A 23,421-nucleotide genomic window follows, 5' to 3' on the forward strand; every position below is an offset into this window, starting at 1 on the left:
TATCTTTGTGGGGACAGTCATGACATAATGCATTCCCTAGCCCCTACCCTAGCCTAAAACCATCAAACCTAAAGCTAAACCCTCACCTCACCCTAACCACCCATAACCTAACCTATAACCCTACTCCTAAAAACAAGGTAGTCCCTAAAAGCCCTTTAACGGTATGGGGACCAGCATTTTGGTCCCCACAAAGCACTCAGGTCCCCATAAGTATACTGTTTTCACAATTTTTGGTCCCCACAAATGTAGCTTACCTAGACCACAACACACACACACACACGCACACACAACCCACCACACACCACCATCACTGTCGGGGCGGGTAAACATTATTATACCATGCTGGTTTAAGTAACCTGTCCGCAGCTTTCATGTCCAAGCAAAACTGAAAGTACAACCCCGAAAGGGAAAGGCATCGGACGGATTTGTGAGAACATTTCAAAGAAAGTTATAATCTATTTTGGAAGTAAGGACCTTAAAGGTTTTAAATAGTCGGTGAGGCTGTGAATCTCCGTTTCATCTGAGCTATAATACAGGTACATTCATATATATATATATATATATATAAATATGTATAATATATAGAAGGTAACTTTAAGTGTGTCAAGCTGCGAGCTGGGCTAAGCAGCGATGACAAAAAATTTGTGACGTACCTCCACCTTGTTTTGCTTCATTTCAGCTTGACATGACCCTTGGTTGTCCTTAGGTCACCGGGACCTGTTCACTTATTTGGCTTTTTGTGTCTACCTGGCGTTGAGCTTCGGGTCCCGGGTGGCCCTCACGTACTATGTGATGTCATTTCAATCAGGAGAGACACACGATTTATCGTATGGCTCAAATAAAATGTACAAAGTCTTGGCGATTAGACTCCATCGCTATACAATCTTTCGTATCAGTATATATCTATATGGGGTAGAAAGCCATCAGATCCCTGATGGATTCTAGACACCGGAGGTGGCGATGAAGGAGCCTGAAGACCAGACTGAAGGAGGCTCTGACCAGTCAGCTAGAGTAGAGGACTGGAGGTGGAAGGGTTGCACTCTTTTCTGCAACAACAGCTGATAGCAAGGGGAGGAAACAGATTTTTAAAAGAGGGTTGGGACTCTGTGATGGCCCTTGCAATTTATGTACGATTCTGATTGGTTTAGCAGGGTGGACACACAACAGATGATTGAGTTAAACGGAGCGTTGATAATAATAGGTCTTCCTGGTAATTTACACTGAACTACATTTCCTGTGAACTTGGTGGGGGGGGGGGGCTTGCCCATCCTGCTCAAACGTGTTCTGCTCGCCTCATCTCGTTTCAGGTCCCAGAGACCTCCTGTTTTCAGGTGACCCATCCGCACTCAAACATGTTAAATAAACTAAACAAGTCCCGTGAAAAGAAGGACAACACAAGGGATAAGTGTGTTGACTAAAGGTTTCTTCATCTCCTCTAGAGACATGGCCACACAGAGACAACTGGTGAGAAACAATTTACTCTTTTTATAATTGACAAACATGTTGTAATATCAGGAATGTGTGACTAGATTAAGGTCTTTTTTTTTTGACAAGAAGGTCTGGTGGGTGCTATTATATAAAACAATGTTACGGCGCAATAATGACTTCAACATTTTCTCTGTTTTCATGAAGGGAAAAAACGTTTATGTCCACTTGGCGGGAGAATAATGGTGCTCATCGGGCATTTGTAAAAAGTTGAAAGACGGTGGCATATTGAGGTGCAGTTCCTGGAGGAAAGTGACTACCTTTTGGTTTTCTGTCCCATCGCTTCACAAGTTGGAACGGACATATGTGAGGCCCTGGACCACATACCAGGTAGGGAACTCCTCCAACCATCGTTGGGTCCATTTCACGGCCTATGTTCAGACTGCAGGAAAATACGATGTGGAAATTCAGATCTACTGTATAACACTGACTGTTCACACTGTTAATGGAGAGTGATCAGATCAGATGTGTGTGTCCAGACGTCACAAACCTATCTGCATGGGTTGCTGGATGTTGGATGTTTGGCAGGCTCTGTGGCCACTGTCAAATCCTTTGGACTGAGACCCACTTGGAGAAATCCAATTGAAATTGCATTTTGCATCAACACTGTCATGGTTGAATGACAGTTTGTTTTAGAAAGTTGCCGTATCATTTTGTGTCTAAAGGTTATTCCTCTTTGAAGTGACAAAATCATTTAACACTACTTTAAATTACTCACTTAACTATTTAAAACCATGTAAAACGTATTAAAGATACCATGGTGAGACACAGTATTTAACTGTTTTCTATTTTGTTTGTGAACATGTGATTAGTAGATGGAAAAAATAGAAACACTAGGTTAATAGAAGAATCATATGTATGCAGAAAAAAGCCCAAGCTGGCCAGAACCAAACTGAACTCCTCTCTTAGTTTCATCTGGTTTCTGACTGGTTGGGTTGTATTATCTCTGTGCTAACAGGTGGGAAACCATTAATTCTGGTGGTGATGCATCACACCTTCGATCCTGACCGTGTTGTAGCTCCAAGCAGGAGACAGGTGGACAACCCCAGCGTCCTCCTCACTGTGGACTGTCTGTTCTATGAGCGCAAGCTCCTGGAGTGTAACCGCAATGAGATTGCGTGGCATGATGTCCAGAAGTGTCTGGGAATTCCCCTTTCACAGGTAATGACTAGATTTACTGATCTTATATATCAGGTTCACACACAATAACTTTAGAATGCACCGATCGTGTGATTTTAGGGATCATCAATGCATGTGGTTTCGTTAGTAGCCCAAGGGTAATATTAGTCTACTAATTAGTCACTCTCCATCTTTCTTTCTTTTTTTCCAGCAACATACTAATAAGCAAGGCTTCAAAAACGAGCTCAACAAATTAAGTAAGTGTGAGAATAATCATGAACTTTTGATCAGGTTTTCAACTTTATTAATAATCTTCCCTTACATTGCCTGGTGTAAAGGAGTTGTTGCTCTGTGTAACCCACCTATTGTGTAACTCATTGGTTGTGAAGTGATACATTCCTATACCAATGTAACATATTAGTTCAACAATCTTTCTTTTATATATCCATATAGGGGTAGAGAACCTTCAGACCCCCTTGATGGAATCTAGACACGAGTGGTTGCAACAAAGGAGCCCGAAGAACCGACTGAAGGACGCTACAGACCTGTCAGCTGGAGTAGATGACTTGAGGTGGAAGGGGGGGGGGGGTTGTATTCTTTAACTGCAACAACAGCTGATAGCAAAGGGAGAAACAGATTTTTAAAAGCAGGGTTGTGACTCTGTGATTGGCCCTTGCAATTTTTGTACGAATCTGATTGATTCAGCAGGGTGGGCACCTCCAACAGTTGATTGGAGTTAGGAAGAGCATTGATTAAGAGTGAGGTCTTCCTGAAAGGATTTACGCTGAGATAACTTTGATGTCAAGTACAGGGCCAGAAAATATCATCCCGCGGGCCTCAATTGGCCCCGGGGCCGCGAGTTTAAGACCCATGCGTTAAATAAACTAAACAAGTCCCCGTGACAGGAAGGAAAACACAAGGGATAAGTGTGTTGACTAAAAGTTTCTTTATCTCCTCTTTAGAGACATGGCCCACGCAGCCATGACTGGTGAGAAAACAACTTTACTCTTTTTAGAAATTGACAATACATGTCGTAATATCAGGAATGTGTGAAATGTATTTTCTAATTCATGCTGAATCTAGAATAAGATTTTTTTTTTTAGATTATCATTGGGGGTTGGTGGTGTTGCTATACATACGATGTTACGGCGCATTAATGACTTCAACATTTTCTCTGTTTTCAGTGTCAGGGAGAAACGTTTATGTCCACTTGGCGGGAGAAACTAACGGTGCTCATCGGGCATTTGTTAAAAAGTTGAAAGACGGTGGCCATACTGAGGTGCAGTCTCCGGGAGAAAGTGACTACCTTTTGGTTTTCTGTCCCATCGCTTCACAAGTTGGAACGGACATATGTGAGGCCCTGGACCACATACCAGGTAGGGAACTCCTCCAACCATCGTTGGGTCCATTTCACGGCCTATGTTCAGACTGCAGGAAAATACGATGTGGAAATTCAGATCTACTGTATAACACTGACTGTTCACACTGTTAATGGAGAGTGATCAGATCAGATGTGTGTGTCCAGACGTCACAAACCTATCTGCATGGGTTGCTGGATGTTGGATGTTTGGCAGGCTCTGTAGCCACTGTCAAATCCTTTGGACTGAGACCCACTTGGAGAAATCCAATTGAAATTGCATTTGCATCAACCTGTCATGGTTGAATGACAGTTTGTTTTAGAAAGTTGCCGTATCATTTTGTGTCTAAAGGTTATTCCTCTTTGAAGTGACAAACATTTAACACTACTTTAAATTAATCACTTAAACTATTTAAAACCATGTAAACGTTTAAAGATACCATGGTGAGACACAGTATTTAACTGTTTTCTATTGTGTTTGTGAACATGTGATTGTAGATGGAAAAAAATAGAAACACTAGGTTAATAGAAGAATCATATGTATGCAGAAAAAGCCCAAGCTGGCCGAACCAAACTGAATCTCTCTTAGTTTCACGGTTTCTGACTGGTTGGGTTGTATATCTCTGTGCTAACAGGTGGGAAACCATTAATCTGTGGTGAGCATCACACCTTCGATCCTGACCGTGTTGTTGTACTCCAAGCAGGAGACAGGTGGACAACCCCAGGTCTCCCTCACTGTGGAATGTCGTTCTATGAGCGCAGCTCCTGGAGTGTAACCGCAATGAGATTGCGTGGCATGATGTCCAGAAGTGTCTGGAATTCCCCTTCACAGGTATGAATAGATTTACTGATCTTATATCAGTTTCCACACACAATAACTTTAGAATGCCGATCGTTGTGATTTTAGGGTCATCAATGCATGTGGGTTCGTTAGTAGCCCCAGGGTAATATAGTCTACTATTAGTCCATCCCCTCTTTCGTTCCTTTTTTTCCGCAACATATCAATAAGCCAGGCGGCTTCCAAACCGGCGCTCGGGAAGAGGCATCGGACGGATTTGTAGAAACATTTCAAAGAAAGTTATAATCTATTTTGGAAGTAAGGACCTTAAAGGTTTTAAATAGTCGGTGAGGCTGTGAATCTCCGTTCATCTGAGCTATAATACAGGTAACATACTATATATATATATATATATATATATACATATATGTATAATATATAGAAGGTAACTTTAAGTGTGTCAAGCTGTCGAGCTTGGGCTAAGCAGCGATGACAAAAAAATTTGTGACGTACCTCCACCTTGTTTTGCTTCATTTCAGCTTGATATGACCCTTGTGTTGTCCTTAGGTCACCGGGACCTGTTCAGTTTATTTGGCTTTTTGTGTCTACCTGGCGTTGAGCTTCGGGTCCCGGGTGGCCCTCACGTACTATGTGATGTCATTTCAATCAGGAGAGACACACGATTTATCGTATGGCTCAAATAAAATGTACAAAGTCTTTGGCGATTAGACTCCATCGCTATACAAATCTTTCGTATCAGTATATATCTATATGGGGGTAGAAAGCCATCAGATCCCTGATGGATTCTAGACACCGGAGGTGGCGATGAAGGAGCCTGAAGACCAGACTGAAGGAGGCTCTGGACCAGTCAGCTAGAGTAGAGGACTGGAGGTGGAAGGGTTGCACTCTTTTCTGCAACAACAGCTGATAGCAAGGGGAGAAACAGATTTTTAAAAGAAGGGTTGGGACTCTGTGATTGGCCCTTGCAATTTATGTACGATTCTGATTGGTTTAGCAGGGTGGACACCAACAGATGATTTGAGTTAAACGGAGCGTTGATTAATAATTAGGTCTTCCTGAGTAAATTTACACTGAACTACATTTCCTGTGAATTGGGGGGGGGGGGGGCTTGCCCATCCTGCTCTCAAACGTGTTTCCTGCTCGCCTCATCTCGTCCTTCAGGTCCCAGAGACCCTCCTGTTTTCAGTTGACCCATCCTGCACTCAAACATGTTAAATAAACTAAACAAGTCCCCGTGAAAAGAAGGACAACACAAGGGATAAGTGTGTTGACTAAAGGTTTCTTCATCTCCTCTTTAGAGACATGGCCCACACAGAGACAACTGGTGAGAAAACAAGTTTACTCTTTTTATTAATTGACAACACATGTTGTAATATCAGGAATGTGTGATCTAGATTAAGGTCTTTTTTTTTTTTTGACAAGAAGGTCTGGTGGTGCTATTATATAAAACAATGTTACGGCGCAATAATGACTTCAACATTTTCTCTGTTTTCCATGAAAGGGAAAAACGTTTATGTCCACTTGGCGGGAGAAACTAATGGTGCTCATCGGGCATTTGTTAAAAAGTTGAAAGACGGTGGCCATATTGAGGTGCAGTCTCCTGGAGAAAGTGACTACCTTTTGGTTTTCTGTCCCATCGCTTCACAAGTTGGAACGGACATATGTGAGGCCCTGGACCACATACCAGGTAGGGAACTCCTCCAACCATCGTTGGGTCCATTTCACGGCCTATGTTCAGACTGCAGGAAAATACGATGTGGAAATTCAGATCTACTGATAAACACTGCCTGTTCACACTGTTAATGGAGAGTGATCAGATAGATGTGTGTGTCCCAGCCGTCACAAACCTGATCGAATGGGGTTGCGGTGTGGAGTTTGGCAGGCTTCGTGGCCACTGTCAAATCCTTTGGACTGAGACCCACTGGAGAAATACAATTGAAATTGCATTTGCATCAACATGTCATGGGTTGAATGACAGTTTGTTTTAGAAAGTTGCAGTATCATTTGTGTCTAAAGGTTATTCTCTTTTTGAAGTGACAAAATCATTAACACTACTTAAATTACTCAATTAACCTTTAAAACCATGTAAAACGTATTAAAGATACCTGGTGAAGACACGTAGTTTAACTGTTTCTATTTTGTTTGTGAACAGTGTGTTAGAGATGGAAAAAAATAGAAACACTAGGTTAATAGGAAGAATCATATGTATGCAGAAAAAAGCCCAAGTGGCCAGAACCAAACTGAACTCCTCTCGTTTCATCTGGTTTCTGATGGTTGGGTTGTATATCTCTGTGCAACAGGTGGGAAACCAGCAATTCTGATGGTGGTGATGCATCACACCTTCGATCATGACCGTGTGTAGACCCAAGCAGGGACAGGTGGACAACCCCAGCGTCCTCCTCACTGTGGACTGTTGTTCTATGAGCGCAAGCTCTGGAGTGTAACCGCAATGAGATTGCGTGGCATGATGTCAGAAGTGTCTGGGAATTCACCTTTCACAGGTACGACTAGATTTACTGATCTTATATATCAGGTTCACACACAATACTTTAGAATGCACGATCGTGTGATTTTAGGGTCATCAATGCATGTGGTTTGGTTAGTAGCCCAAGGGTAATATTAGTTACTAATAGTCACTCTCCATCGTTCTTCTTTTTTCCAGCAACATTATAATAAGCAAGCTCAAAAACGAGCTCAACCAAATTAAGTAAGTGGTGAGAATAATCATGAACTTTGATCAGTGTTTCAACTTAAATAATCTTCCCTACATTGCCTCCTGGTGAAAGGAGTTGTTGCTCTGTGTAAAACCCACTATGTGTAACTCATTGGTTGTGAAGTGATACATTCCTATCAATGTAAATATTAGTTCAACAATATTTCTTTTATATATCCATATAGGGGTATGAGAAACCTTCAGCACCCTGATGGAATCTAGACACGAGTGGTTGCAACAAAGGAGCCCGAGAGACACACGACTGAAGGACGCTTACAGACCTGTCAGCTGGAGTAGAGGACTTGAGGGTGGGGGGGGGGGGGGGGGGGGGGGGGGGGGGGGGGGGGGGGGGGGGGGGGGGGGTGGGGGGGGGGGGGGGGGGGGGGGGGGGGGGGGGGGGGTGGGGGGGGGGGGGGGGGGGGGGGGGGGGGGGGGGGGGGGGGGGGGGGGGGGGGGGGGGGGGGGGGGGGGGGGGGGGGGGGGGTGGGGGGGGGGGGGGGGGGGGGGGGGGGGGGGGTGGGGGGGGGGGGGTGGGGTGGGGGGGGGGGGGGGGGGGGGGGACGGGGGGGGGGGGGGGGGTGGGGGGGGGGGGGGGGGGGGGGGGGGGGGGGGGGGGGGGGGGGGGGGGGGGGTGGGGGGGGGGGGGGGGGGGGGGGGGGGGGGGGGGGGGGGGGGGGGGGGGGGGGGGGGGGGGGGGGGGGGGGGGGGGGGGGGGGGGGGGGGGGGGGGGGGGGGGGGGGGGGTGGGGTGGGGGGGGGGGGGGGGGATTCTTTAACGCAACAAAAGTGATAGCGCAAAAAGAAGGGAGGAAAAACAGATTCTTAAAGCAGGGTGGTTGGACTCTGTGATTGGCCCTTGCAATTTTTGTACGAAATCTGATTGATCGCAGGGGGGGCACCAACCAACGTGATTGGAGTTAGGAAGAGCATTGATTAAGAGTGAGGTCTTCCTGAAAGGATTTACGCGAGATAACTTGATGTCAGACAGGGCCAGAAAATACACCCGCGGGCCTCAATTGGCCCGGGGCCGCGGTTTAAGACCCATGCGTTAATAAACTAAACAAGTCCCGTGACAGGAAGGAAAACACAAGGGATAGTGTGTTGACTAAAAGTTCTTTATTCCTCTTTAGGAAAGTGCCCACGCCAGCCATGACTGGGAGAAAACAACTTTACTCTTTTTAGAAATTGGACCATACATGTCGTATATCAGGAATGTGTGAAATGTATTTCTAATTCATGCGAATCTAGATAAGATTTTTTTTTTAGATTTCATGGGGGTTGGTGGTGTGCTATACATACGATGTTACGGCGCATCATTAATGACTTCAACATTTTCTCGTTTTCAGTGTCAGGGAGAAGGAAACGTTTATGTCCACTGGTGGGAGAAGAGAACTAATGGGCTATCGGGGCATTTGTTTAAAAAGTTGAAAGACGGTGGCCATACGAGGTGCAGTCTCGCGAGAAAGTGACTACCTTTTAGTTTTCTGTCCCATCGCTTACAAGTTGGAAGGACATATGTGAGGCCCGGGACCACATACCAGGTAGGGAACCCTCCAACCATCGTTGGGTCATTTCACGGCCTAGGTTAGACAGCTGCAGGAAAATACGTGTGGAGGAAATTCAGATATACTGATCAACACTGACTGTTCACACTGTTAATGGAGAGTGATCAGATCAGATGTTGTGGTCCAGAGGTCCAAACCTATCTGCATGGGTTGCTGGATGGTTGGATGTTTGGCAGGCTCTGTAGCCACTGTCAATCCTTTGGACTTAGACCCACGTGGAGAAATCCAATTGAAATTGCATTTGCACAACATGTCATGGTTGAAATGACAGTTTGTTTTAGAAAGTGCCGTATCATTTTGTGTCTATAAGGTTATCCTCTTTGAAGTGACAAAATCATTTAACATCTACTTAAATTACTCACTAACTATTTAAAACCATGTAAACGTATTAAGATACCATGTGAAGACACAGTATAACGTGTTTTTATTTTGTTTGTGAACATGTGAATTAGTAGATGAAAAAATAGAAACACTAGGTTAATAGAAGAATCACATGTATGCAGAAAAAAGCCCAAGCTGGCCAGAACCAAACTGAACTCCTCTCTTAGTTTCATCTGGTTTCTGACTGGTTGGGTTGTATTATCTCTGTGCTAACAGGTGGGAAACCAGCAATTCTGGTGGTGATGCATCACACCTTCGATCCTGACCGTGTTGTAGCTCCAAGCAGGAGACAGGTGGACAACCCCAGCGTCCTCCTCACTGTGGACTGTCTGTTCTATGAGCGCAAGCTCCTGGAGTGTAACCGCAATGAGATTGCGTGGCATGATGTCCAGAAGTGTCTGGGAATTCCCCTTTCACAGGTACTGACTAGATTTACTGATCTTATATATCAGGTTCACACACAATAACTTTAGAATGCACCGATCGTGTGATTTTAGGGATCATCAATGCATGTGGTTTCGTTAGTAGCCCAAGGGTAATATTAGTCTACTAATTAGTCACTCTCCATCTTTCTTTCTTTTTTTCCAGCAACATACTAATAAGCAAGGCTTCAAAAACGAGCTCAACAAATTAAGTAAGTGTGAGAATAATCATGAACTTTTGATCAGGTTTTCAACTTTATTAATAATCTTCCCTTACATTGCCTGGTGTAAAGGTAGTTGTTGCTCTGTGGAACCCCATTGTGTAACCATTGGTTGTGAAGTGAACATTCCTATACCAATTAAATAATTAGTTCAACAATTTTCTCTTTATATATACATAGGGGTTAGGGAACCTTAGAACCCTTGATGGAATCTAGACACGAGTGGTTGCAACAAAGGAGCCCGAAGATAACGCACTGAAGGACGCTACGGACCTGTCAGCTGGAGTAGATGACCTTGAGGTGGAAGGGGGGGGGGGGGGGGGTTGTATTCTTTAACTGCACAACGGCTGATAGCAAAGGGAGAAACAGATTTTTAAAAGCAGGGTGTGACTCTGTGATTGGCCTTGCCAAAATAGTACGAATCTGATTGATCAGCAGGGTGGGGCACCTCCACAGTTGATGAGTTAGGGGTAGAAGGCATTGATTAAGGTGAGGTCTTCTGGAAAGGATTTACGCTGAGATAATTTCAATCAGGAGCAGATAGTTGCAGATGATGGGAAAGTTATACACAAGAATGATAAAAAGTACATTAGGATAAAACACGCTGATTGATTTAGGAGTGCATTGATTAACTAGTATTCTCTTAAAAAAAATCAAAATTAAAGTAAAACCTTGTCGCCAAACTGCTTCATTTCCATCTCACCTCCGGAACTGCTTTAAGTTCGAATTGCCACGAGGTCAATGAGCTCATTTGAAGTTATAGGAGGGAGACTTGCACAAAAAAAGTGCAAAAAAAAGTGGCTCTGTTGTGTCTTGAAGTCAGCAAACATGCGATCAATTCCTCATGTAGCTTCATAATTGAGGCACGTTTGAGGAAAGACAAGAGTGGAATTGGGTGATGTAATATATTTTCCATCATCCAAAACACGTTTCAAAACAAGTGGACTAACGTTGATACTTTTCCAGGTGACTTGGATAGTCTTGAAAGACAGTGAAAACCAAACGCCGCAGTCAGGGGATACTTTGGTAGCCCTAAGTGACAAGCGCAATGACAAAAAGTTTCAGACTGCGCGCGGCGCGGGCCAACACTAAACTTTGATGTCAAGTTACAGGGCCAGAAATATCATCTGTGTGGCCGCGAGTTTTAAAAACCATGCGTTAAATAAAACTAAACAAGTCCCCGTGACAGGAAGGAAAAAACAAAGGGATAAGTGTGTGACTAAAAGTTCTTATCTCCTCTTTAGAGGAAATGGCCCAACGCAGCAATGACTGGTGAGGAAAACAACTTTACTCTTTTTAGAAATTGACAATACATGTCGTAATATCAGGAATGGTGAAATATTTTCTAATTCATGCTGAATCTAGATGTTTTTTTTTAGATTATCATTGGGGGTTGGTGGTGTTGCTATACATACGATGTTACGGCGCATTAAGACTTCAACATTTTCTCTGTTGTCAGTGTCAGGAGGGAAGAAACGTTTTGTTCACTTGGCGGGAGAAAAGAAACTAACGGTGCTCATCACGCTTTGTTGAAAAGTTGAAGTCGTGGGCCATTTTGAGGTGCAGTCTCCTGGAGGGAAAGTGACTACCTTTTGGTTTTCTGTCCCATCGCTTCACGAGTGGAAGAGGACATCGCGACGGGCCTTGGACCACATGCCAGGTAGGGAACTCCTCCAACCGTTGTTGGGTCCCATTTCACGGCCATGTTCAGACTGCAGGAAAAATACGATGTGGAAAATTCAGATTACTGGATAACCACTGACGTTCACACGTTAATGGAGAGTGATCAGATCAGATGGGTGTGTCCAGATGTCACCAACCTATCAGCATGGGTTGCTGGAGTTGGATGTTTGGCAGGCTCTGTGGCCACTGTCAAATCCTTTGGACGCTGAGACCCACTTGGGAAAATCCAATTGAAATTGCATTTTGCATCAAAACACGTCATGGTTGGAGGTACGTTTGTTTTAGAAAAGTGCCGTAACATTTTGTGCCTAAAAAGGTTATTACCTTTGAAGTGGACCAAATCAAAACACGACTTTAAAGTACTCACCTAACTATTTAAAAAACCATGTATAAACACATTTAAAATTCCATGGTAAGAACAGTTATTAAATTACAATGTAAAATTTATTGTATGTGAGTATGTGGTTAGTGATGTAAAAAACTAGAAACAGTAGATGAATAGAAGAATCCATTGTATGCAGGAACAAAAGCCAAAATCTGTCCAGAACCCCAAACTGAACTCCTCTTTAGGTCATCTGGTTTCTGACTCATTGGGTTGTATTATCTCTGTGCTAACAGGTGGGAAACCAGCAATTCTGGTGGTGAGCATCACACCTTCAATCGTTGACCATGTTGTAGTCCCAAGCAGGAGACAGGTGGGACAACCCCAGCTTCCTCTCTCACTGTTGACTGTGGTCTATATGAGCACAAGCTCCTGAGTGCAACCGCAATGAGATTGCGTGGCGTGACGTCCAGAAGTTTGGGGAATTCCCCTTTCACAGGTTACTGACGAGATTATGATTTATATTCAGGGTCACAAACAATCAATACAGAGAGTGCACCGATTGTGGAATTTATGGATCATCAATGCATGTGGTCTCATTATTAGCCTATAGGTTAATGTTAGTCTACTACTTAGTCTCTTTCTTCCAGGGACATACCATGCAAGGCTTTAAAAACCAGCTCAAGAAATTTACTAAGTGTGAGTATAATATGAACTTTTGATCAGATTTCAAACTCTATTTATAAACTTCACTCCCTTTGCCTGGTGTAAAGGAGTTGTTGCTCTGTGTAAACACCTGTTGTGTATCTCATTGGTTGTGAAGCGATACGTTCCTATACCAATGTAACATATTAGTTCAAAATTCACAGATATTCTGTGACAAAGAATAATTCTGAAGTTCAGGTCCTAATTCTGATTTCAAAATGAATTGGGTGGAGGTAAGTGACACAGAGGGTAACAGCTGATATTCAGATTAATGGACCGTCCCTTTGGTTTGACAAGAGGGTCAGGTGGTGTTGCTATACAAAATTATGTTACGAATGCATTAATAACTTCAACATTTTCTCAATTTTTAGTGTCAGGGAAAAACTTTTATGTCCATTCAGCGGGAGAAACTAAAGGTGCTCATCGCACTTTTGTTGGAAAGTTAAAAGTCGGTGGCCATTTTGAGGTGCAGTCTCCTGGAGAAAGTGACTACCTTTTGGTTTTCTGTCCCATCGCTTCACGAGTTGGAACGGACATCCGCGAGGCCTTGGACCACATGCCAGGTAGGGAACTCCTCCAACCATCGTTGGGTCCATTTCACGGCCTATGTTCAGACTGCAGGAAAATACGATGTGGAAATTCAGATCTACTGTATAACACTGACTGTTCACACTGTTAATGGAGAGTGATCAGATCAGATGTGTGTGTCCAGACGTCACAAACCTATCTGCATGGGTTGCTGGATGTTGGATGTTTGGCAGGCTCTGTGGCCACTGTCAAATCCTTTGGACTGAGACCCACTTGGAGAAATCCAATTGAAATTGCATTTTGCATCAACACTGTCATGGTTGGATGACAGTTTGTTTTAGAAAGTTGCCGTATCATTTTGTGCCTAAAGGTTATTCCTCTTTGAAGTGACAAATCAATTAACACTACTTTAAATTACTCACCTAACTATTTAAAACCATGTAAAACACATTTTAAAATTACCATGGTAAGACACAGTATTAAATTACAATGTAAAATTTACTTGTATGTGAGTATGTGGTTAGTAGATGTGAAAAATAGAAACAGTAGGTGTATAGAAGAATCATATGTATGCAGAACAAAAGCCAAATCTGTCAGAACCAAACTGGAACTCCTCTCTTAGTTCATCTGGTTTCTGGACTGGTTGGGTGTTACTCTGTGCTAACAGGGGGAAACCAGCAATTCTGGTGGGATGCATCACACCTTCAATCGTGACCAGTTTGTAGCTCCAAGCAGGAGGACAGGTGGACAAACCCCAACGTCTCCTCACGTGGACTGTCTGTTCTATGAGCGCAAGCTCCTGGAGTGTAACGCAATGAGATTGCGTGGCATAAAGTCCAGAAGTTTCTGGGAATTCCCCTTTCACAGGTAATGACTAGATTTACTGATCTTATATTTCAGGGTCACACACAATCAATGCAGAAGGCACCGATTGTGTGATGTTAGGGATCATCAATGCATGTGGTCTCATTATTAGCCCAAAGGGTAATATTAGTCTACTAATTAGTCTCTTTCTTTCTTTCTTTCTTTCTTTCTTTCTTTCTTCCTTTCTTCCTTTCTTCCAGGTGCATACCTCGCAAGGCCTCAAAAACCAGCTCAATGAATTTACTAAGTGTGAGTATAATTATGAACTTTTAATCAGGTTTTCAACTCTATTAATAATCTTCCCTTACATTGCCTGGTGTAAAGGAGTTGTTGCTCTGTGTAACCCACCTATTGTGTAACTCATTGGTTGTGAAGCGACACATTCCTATACCAATGAAAAATATTAGTTCAAAATTCACCGATATTCTTTGAAAAAGAATCATTCTGATGTTCAGGTCCTAATTCTTATTTCAAAAATGAATTGGGTGGAGGTATAAGTGGACACAGAGGGTAACAGCTGATATTTAGGTTTAATAGACTGTCCCTTTAGTTTGACAAGTTGTTACGGTACGGCAGGGTGGATGGACCCAAAAGCAGAGAAGACGAACCAGGAGGCAGGCAACGAGCAGGGTACAAACGGGTTTATTTAAACAGTACAGGACAAGAATGGGAACAGGCAAGGTCCCAAACCAGGGGAATCAAAACACAGGAAAATCCAAAAAAAAAACAAAAGGGCCAAGAAGTCCAAAACCAGGTCCAGTGGGAAGATAAAGGTCCAAAAGACAGGAAAAACAACGCAGGGGAAACAACTCACAGGGAATGCAGGCAGAAACCAGCTGGAATGTAGCACACAGATGTCTTCACAAGACACAGGATCTAACAAGAGGCAAAGGGAAACACAGGGGTTAAATACATGAGGTAATGAGGTAACGGGGAAAAGGTGGAGACATCAGGTGGATCACATTAGGGCGGGGCTGGACAATCAGACAAACAAAAGTGAAGCTAGACACAGACAAGGAAAGACACGACAGGAAGATGACTACAAAATAAAGCGGAAAAGGGAAAGGAGAACAACAGGCAGCAGGGGAGCAAGACAGGACAGTAAACACAGGGACCACAGAGGGAAAACAGAACAAAAAAAACACAAGGAGGCCAAAGGAAGGGAAACACACACCACAAACCAAAAACCCCAAACCACAACAGTACCCCCCCCCCAAAGACAGATCCCAGATGTCAAAAACCCAAACAAAAACCCAAAAGAAAACAGAAAGAAAACAACCAGAGAGGGCGGAAGACACCGGGAAGAGGGACCGAGGGACGGGGAAGGAAAACAGGGGGCAAAGGCACTAGGGACAGAAGCAAACAGGGGCACAGGGGACAAAGACAAAAGGGGGAGCGCCGAACAGGGAACAAAGGATGGGAACAACGAGGGACCAAGAAGGAGGGGAAGCGAGAGAGGGGATGGGAAGGAGAGAGGGACCTGAGAAGGAAAGGAGACCAAGGAGAAAAACAAAGCGGGGACAAAAACGGAGGACTAGAGGACGAGGAGGAGAGGTAGCGAGGCGAGACCAGACAAGGAAAAAGCAATAACAGAGGGCACAAGGACGTGGGCACGAGGAAAGTCCAGAAAAAGGGCGGGAGACAGGTGGCAAGCGAGGGACCAGAGGAGGGAAAAGACCGAGGAGGGACAAAGGTAGGGGACACAGGGAGGGAGAGAGCGAAGCGGGGCACAAAGAGAGGAAGATAAAGAGAGCAAGGACAGACCAAAGAGAGAAAAAGCAGCAAGAATAGGGAGATACAGAGCGCACGTGTGGAAGGAAATGACAGAGAGCAAACAGAACAAACCGAATGAGAGAAAGAGAGGACAGGAAACTAGAGGAGACAGAGTCACACAGAAGGCAGGGGGACACAGGGGGAAAGACTGACTGACCGGACACAGGGGAACGACAAAGATAAAGAAACGACACCAAGACGGAGAGCAAACCCGATAGGAAAAAAAAAAAAAGGCAGAGTCAGAGAGAGAAAAAACAAAACCGAAAAGAGGAGAAATAGAGACATAGGGACAACAAAACAGCGAGGAAGGCACGAGGAGACAGGACCAGAAAACGCGATTTGAGATGAGAGGACAAAGGGACCAATACAGGACACGGGGACGAAGGGACAGAAGGAAAAAGACGAGAGAGCACTAACAGGGAGAGGAGGGAACACAGAGACACAAAAAGAAACAGAGCGATGGGGACAGGCAAGGACAGAACCAGCAGGGGACCGGAGGAGCGGGATAAGAGAAAGGTAGCAGAGACACAAACCAAGGGCAGGAAGGAACAGTGCGGCATGGAGAGAAGGCGAAGAAAACAGAGGAGAGGCCGGGACGGGACAGGAAAGGGAGAGTCACCCATACAAACAGCAGAAAAAGGGACAGAAACCCAGAGAGCAGGACAAAACAGACGGAAAAAAAGAGGAAAAACCTCACAAACAGAAAAAAAACAAAGTAAAAAAGGGACAGAGTGAGAGGGATCAACACCAAGAGACTGGACGGACAGAGAGGGAAGGCCAAAGCGACCCAGACAGCGGGAGACAGAAGAGAGCGAGACAGGACGGAGGGCAGGAAAGCAGGAAAGGGACCAGGATTAGGGACAGAGAGAGAAACAAAAGACACTGAGAGAAGAGGCAATGGGGGAGACAAACGAGGAGACAACGCGACACAGAGTGGGGTGAGAGGGACAAGGTGAGCTGGACAGACACATGGAGAGCAGGAAAGCGCAGGGAGATAGGGTCAGGGAGCGAAGATTAACAAGAAGGTTAAAAAAGATAAGAAGGAGAGGGACCAAAGCAGGGGGACACAACGGATGGACGAGTAGGGCGGAGAGACAAAAAAAGAGGAGAAGGCGAGAGAGACTAAAAAAGCCAGACAGACAAAAAGAGAGCGAGACGTGACTAGGAACCACAGAGAGGGAGACAGACAAGGCATCCGAAAAGAAACCGAAGCAGGGAGGAGAGAACAAAAAAAATAAACGAATAAAGAAACAATAAATAAAAAAAAAAAACAATGGGGACTAGGCAAACCAGAAGGAGGATGGAACGAAAGAGACCAGACCAAGGAGAGGGACCAGAAGACGAGACCAAAACGAGGGAAACAATAACACAGGGGACGGAAGAGAGACATGCATATACAAAAACAAGATGAAGGGGAGGAGATACAGAGAATGTGGGTGACTCACCAACACAGGATCAAAGAGGGACCGAGAGAAGAGATTTAGGAGGTTCGGGGGGATGCAGCAGATGACCACGAGGGCGCCACTAGGAACGCGAGAGCGGGCGTACAAAAACAAACCACAAAGAGGCGCACTAGAGGACCCAAGAATGGGTATACTACAAAACCCCAATAGGGGGGCGCACTAGGGGCACGAGGAAGCCACAGAGGGGGACACTAGGAATACCGGAAAGCCCACAGGGGGGGCGAACTAGGACACTGGAAAAGCCCACAGGGGGGCACACTGGGAACACAGGAAAGCCCACAGGGGGGCGCACTAGGGACACTGGGAAGCCCACCGGGAGGGGGGTCACGGAAGAGCCGCGGGAGAGGCTCACAGAAGAGCCCGCGGAGAGGCTCACGGAAGAGCCCGCGGAGGGGCTCACGGAAGAGCCGCGGAAGAGGCTCACGGAAAGAGCCCGCGGAGGGGCTCACGGAAGAGCCCGCGGAGGGGCTCACGAAGAGCCCCCGGAGGGGCTCACGGAAAGACCCACAGGGAAACGGGACAGGGCGTAGACCGGGCAGGATGAGACGTGGACGGAACGGACAGCACGGAGACAGAGGGTGGGTTCAGGGGCAGTTTTAGATGGGAACGGACGGAGACGGCGAGGAATACAGACGGATCAGGGTGGAAAGAATTTGGATGGGGTGGAAGCAGGGACAGGAAGAAAGACGGGAACAGGAACGGTAACAGGGACAGAGGACAGTGGACCGGGACAGGACAAGACTGGAACAGAGGACAAACACAGGGACCGAGAGACAAGCACGGGGGACAGACTAGGCACGGGGAACAGCACTGGGACAGGGATAGAAACGTACAGAGACGGGGGACAGGAAGGACCACAGTGACGGGGACAAGACAGAGACAGGACAGAACAAAGAACAGGGAGATAGGACTAGGAGAAGCAAAGACACGGGGGGCCGGGGTTCCTGAGGACCGGGACTAAGGCCAGGAGCTGAGGAAGCAGGGGACTGAGTCCCGGGGGACCCTGGAACCGGGACCAGGGAGACCCGGGAGCCAATGCTCAGGAGGGCGGAGAGGCCCAGATACCGGCTGGGGGTCGGGGGCACGACCGCGACCGAGGGCCATAACGTTGGGTCGGTCGAGAGGAACGGGGCAACCGAGCACCAGCCGGGGGTCAGGGTGTCGGGGTCTCTGGTCAGAGTATGGGGGTCGGTCGTCGGTTAGGGTGCGTGGGGGACGGTAGGCCGGTCTGGGTTGGGGGGCCGGTCGGCCGGTCTGGGTCAGGGGGCCGGTCGGAGGTCTGGGTCAGGGGGGGCCGGGCGGCCGGTCTGGGTCAGGGGGGCGGCGGCGGTCTGGGTCGGGGGGCCGGTCGGCCGGTCTGGGTCAGGGGGGCCGGTCCGGTCGGTTCTGGGGGGCCAGTCGGCCCATCTGGGTCCGCAGAGGCTCCCAGGGAGGACTGGTCAGTGAACACTCCCGGGACGACAGTCTTTTGCGGGCGCCGGCTGTGGGGGTCCGCGTCGTCAGCTGGCAGTCGGCGGGAGTGGTCCAGCGGTGGCTCCAGGGAGGACTGGTCAAGTGAACACTCCCTGGGAGATGTCTTTGCGGACGCCGTGGGGCCGAGAGGAGGATCCCATGGGAGGACTGTCAGTCACCATCCCTGGGCATCCGCATCGTCGGCGGGAGAGCGGCGGCTTGGGGGTAGCCTCGGCGGGGGTAACGGCGGCTGGGGGTACGCGTTGGAACCCGCGGCGGTATCAGGGGAGAAACCGGGCGGTTACGACTCCACCGGGGGAATCGGTCTCAGAGGGCTCCGGGAGGGGACCGAACTCTGCGTCCACCTGTTCCCACCGCACCATCATGAGGTGCCAAGTCTCTGTAGAGGCCACTCGTGCATGCGGCAAACCCAAACGCGGCGGACAATAAGGTCCGCCAACGGGTCGAGTGGGGTGGAGGAGCGGCTGAAAACGTGACTCTGCTGGGTCCATATTGTGGGGTTTAGATCCTTTGTTACGGTAACAGCGGGTGGAGGGACCCCAAACGCAGGAGAACCAGGAGAGCAAGGAAGGCAGGTACAAACGGGTTTATTTAAACAGTACAGGACAAGACTGGGAACAGGCAAGGTCCAAAAACCAGGGGAATCCAAAACACAGGAAAATCCAAAAACACAAAGGGCAAAGAAGTCAAAACAGTCCAGGGGGAAGATAAAGGTCCAAAAGACAGGAAAACAACGCAGGAACCACACCCGGGAATGCAGGCAGAACAGCTGGAACGTAGACACAGACTCTTCACAAGACACAAGGATCTAACAAGAGGCAAAGGGAACACAGGGGGGTTAAACATGAGGTAATGAGGTAACGGGGAACAGGTGAGACATCAGGTGGATCACATTAGGGCGGGGCTGGACAATCAGACAAAAAAAGTGAGCTAGACAAGACAAGGCACAGACACGACAGGAAGCTGACTACCAAAATAAAGCGGAACGGAAAGTAGAACAAACAGGCAGCAGGGGAGCAAGACAGGGCCAGTAACACGGCGGAACAGAGGGAAAAACGACAAAAAACACAAGGAGGCCAAAGGAAGGGAAACACCACACCCAAACAAAAACCCCAAACCACAACAACAAGAGGGTTGTGGTGGTTGCTACATAAACAATGTACGGCGCATAGGACTTCAACATTTTCTCTGTTTTCAGTGTCAGGGAGAAACTTTTATAGTCCACTTGGCGGGAAGAAACTAAAGGTGCATCATCGGCTTTGTGAAAAGTTGAAAGGACGGTGGCCATACTGAGGTGCAGTTCTGGAGAAAGGCGACTTACCTTTAGTTGTCTGTCCAACGCTTCAGACAGTTGATGCAGACATACGCGAGGCCCTGCTCAAGATGCCAGGTAGGGAAAGCTCCAACCATTGTTGGGTCATTTCACGGCCCTATGTTCAGACTGCAGGAAAATACGGGGAAATCAGATCACTGTAAACCGACTGTTCACACTGGTAATGGAGAGTGATCAGATCAGATGTGTGTGCCAGACGGCACAAACTCTATGCATGGGTTGTGGATGTTGGATGTTTGGCAGGCTCTGTGGCCACTGTCAAATACTTTGGACTGAGGACCCACTTGGAGAAATCCAATTAAAATTGCCATTTTGCATCACACGTCATGGTTGGGATGGACCGTTGTTTTAGAGAAAGTTTTTGGCCGATCATTTTGTGTCTAAAGGTTATTCTCTTGAAGTGACAAATCAATTAAACATACTTTAATTACTCACCCAACTATTTAAAAAACCATGTAAAACAGGATATTATGCATCGATAAAGTTCCTTGGCCTTTAGAATTTCAAAATCAGCCCCCACATCATCACTACTCTTTCACCATGCTTAGAGAGGGATGGGATATTCGATAAATCATTCTCATGCAAAATCAAACCAGGTATTAGTCTAACGGACAATAAAACCATGGCTATCTCTAAGCCATGGTGAGAGTATGTGAGATGTGGGTGCTTTGTAATTCTAAGGCCAAGGGAACTTTATCAGGATGAGAATAGTCCTGAATCAGGAAATAATGGACTTGTAATAAGTAAAATATCGCCGCTCTATGGGAATTAAAACATAGGGGTATGATTACTTATGACCCCTGGTTATTAAAAGAAACATTTATTTGATTTACAATACGTTAGTTTTCATTCACAAAGAAAAATTGGTGCCTTAAAGGTGGGTTTTACATATTTTTTAAGTTAGGTATTAAAATAAGCATTTCCAAAAACATGATTTTTTTATTCCTCTTTTTAGTCAACTAAGCATGGTATGTAAACTGTTGAGCAACCATGTGTAGTAGAGAAGTGAAATTTAAATCGTTAATTAAAAAGAATTGATTGTAAATCTATTCAATCATACATTGCTTGTGTTGCTTTTAACAGTGGACATAACTGTAAAATTTCTTTTTGAGGGAGTTGCTGTTTTATTGTAATATTTTGCATGGGACAACATTATTTTAGGGTTGTTTAAGTTGTAAATCATGACATGTGGATTTTCTTTTCTTTCTTTTAGGCGAGGGGAGCTCTTGGACTCGGATTGCTTGTGGTGTGGGGTTGGCTGCTGTCCTTCTGCTCATCTTTATTTTTATTATGATAAAAGTGAAGTAGGAAGATCTGCAAGGGCTGTCACATTGATCACATATATTGTTTTCTTTTTAAAGTTTTATCACAATAAATGATTATTGAAGGGACACATTACATGTGCTGTGTAATGCATGTGTAATAATCTGCAATAACTTAAAAACAAAATGATTTTGTTGAGTATTGTTGTGAACGGTTTTGGGCAGAAGCTTTAGATCACTACTATTTTAAAAGATATATAAAAGATAAAAGAATAACAGATCTGCAGATACATTAAGTGACTGGATTTGAAAAAAAAAAGTCAGAAAAAAGAAATCCTTCCATAAGAGATTTTAATGGAAGTGATTCTTTTATTAAGATTGTAAGGGTAACTTCACACGTTATGTAACAGGTACATTTGAAATGTAAATCTGTCAAATTTTAATTGCTGCTGCTTTGCTTTTCTCATTAAGATATCAACGTTTTTCCTTCATAAAGAACAAATCCAAGTGATCATAACTGACTTGTGTAGCTTGTCTCATTGCTGACAAACAAATGTGTATTCTCATTTACAAAAATAAAGGACATGTTTCAGAAGTTTGGCTCTCACATTTTGATTTGAATACACAACGTTGAATGGCTTATTGTTGAATTATTGATATGTTGTAACAGGCAACAATACATTTGATTTATGCAGTGGGACCTTCAAACAACACAATTGTTTACAAGATTACACCTTCTCAGTTCAGTATTTGCAGTATTAATTAATTCTTGAACATTTAATAAGACTAATAAGTCAACATTTGGGATAATATCACCTGCCACCTTGTCTCACTTCACTAGACCCTCCTCCGAAGCACTCTGAAGGAGGATCTGGTTAGTCCACACAGCACTCATAGAAAACTCTGATTGGAAAGATAGTCTAGCTAGCTGTCTGGATTTACCCTGCAGAGATCTGAGGACCAGGTAACCATAGTCCTCTGATTGGACAGATAGTCTAGCTAGCTGTCTAGATTTACCCTGCAGAGATCTGAGGACCAGGTAACCATAGTCCTCAGATTGGACAGATAGTCCAGCTAGCTGTCTGGATTTACCCTGCAGAGATCTGAGGACCAGGTAACCATAGTCCTCAGAAATCCTTAGAAACCCTAACCCTAACACAAAGAAAGCAGAAGGAATAGAATACATGCATCCAGTGGAACTTCCGTGTGGACGGGAGCAATCCCAGGGGGATCGTCTTGGATCTAGACTACCTGCCACCTCGACTCCCTGAACTAACAATTTCATTTTATTCATACAGCGCTAAATGACAACAACTAATCTCATTGCCTTTCCATAAAAGAGCAGCTCTAGACCGTACTCTGGATGTTATTTACAAACCCAACAGTTCCCAGTCTCGTTCGTAAGCCAATATTAATCTAGTTCTGTGAACACGTTTACCCCTTGTTTTGTCTTCACTCGGGACCCTCTCGTGTCCCTCGGGTCAAACGTGCCGGACTTATTTGGGGTTTTAAAAACACTTCTGAATAAATTTAATTCATAATCTATAACAAATTTGTCTTTATCTCAATTTCAAGGTGAGATAACATATATGTTTAGGGAATGCATCACTAGAACACAATTAAAATGGAAGTGTGTTGTTTTGTGTCATAAGGTTAATTATGTTAAATCCACTATGAAAAAACATAAGTGGTCATATCCAGAAAATGTTCAGATGAGTCAGGAATACATGTTTATCACAGAAAATAAGGAAAGGACGTTGATTTTCAGGTAGACAAAATGAAACTGACATGCCTATTTGTCAGAAACCAGTTTTGGTTCATTAACCCCCCTCCGGAGAGCTGGTATCTAAGACCAAAATCTAGATGGGGTTCTTTTGCCCCACCTTCAAGTGTGGCTATTTGGAACAGGTTTAAACACTTTTGACTTTAGATGTGGTTGGATAGCATGTTGTGA

At 45.3% G+C, this 23,421-nt stretch overlaps 1 protein-coding gene and 1 long non-coding RNA gene across 2 annotated transcripts in view; both read left to right on the forward strand.

The window, feature by feature from the left end:
* LOC116706112 (uncharacterized) overlaps positions 1-14,083 on the forward strand; it is a 21,640-nt gene extending 7,557 nt beyond the window's left edge. The window contains exons 4-12 of the mRNA XM_032542756.1: positions 2,444-2,646; positions 2,816-2,861; positions 3,058-3,175; positions 3,567-3,592; positions 3,789-3,980; positions 9,635-9,837; positions 12,717-12,765; positions 13,143-13,336; positions 13,968-14,083. Of these exons, the coding sequence (XP_032398647.1) occupies positions 2,444-2,646; positions 2,816-2,861; positions 3,058-3,175; positions 3,567-3,592; positions 3,789-3,980; positions 9,635-9,837; positions 12,717-12,765; positions 13,143-13,336; positions 13,968-14,024 (1,088 nt within the window). The 3' untranslated portion in view covers positions 14,025-14,083. The remainder of the gene's footprint in view (positions 1-2,443; positions 2,647-2,815; positions 2,862-3,057; positions 3,176-3,566; positions 3,593-3,788; positions 3,981-9,634; positions 9,838-12,716; positions 12,766-13,142; positions 13,337-13,967) is intronic.
* Positions 4,996-7,086, forward strand: LOC116706154 (uncharacterized). The gene is made up of 4 exons (XR_004336157.1): positions 4,996-5,126; positions 6,059-6,084; positions 6,262-6,447; positions 7,061-7,086. It is a non-coding gene; the product is annotated as an uncharacterized LOC116706154 (long non-coding RNA).
* Positions 14,084-23,421: the final 9,338 nt, after the last annotated feature.

This window comes from Etheostoma spectabile, chromosome 18 (genome assembly GCF_008692095.1).
Source record: "Etheostoma spectabile isolate EspeVRDwgs_2016 chromosome 18, UIUC_Espe_1.0, whole genome shotgun sequence".
NCBI lineage: Eukaryota > Metazoa > Chordata > Actinopteri > Perciformes > Percidae > Etheostoma > Etheostoma spectabile.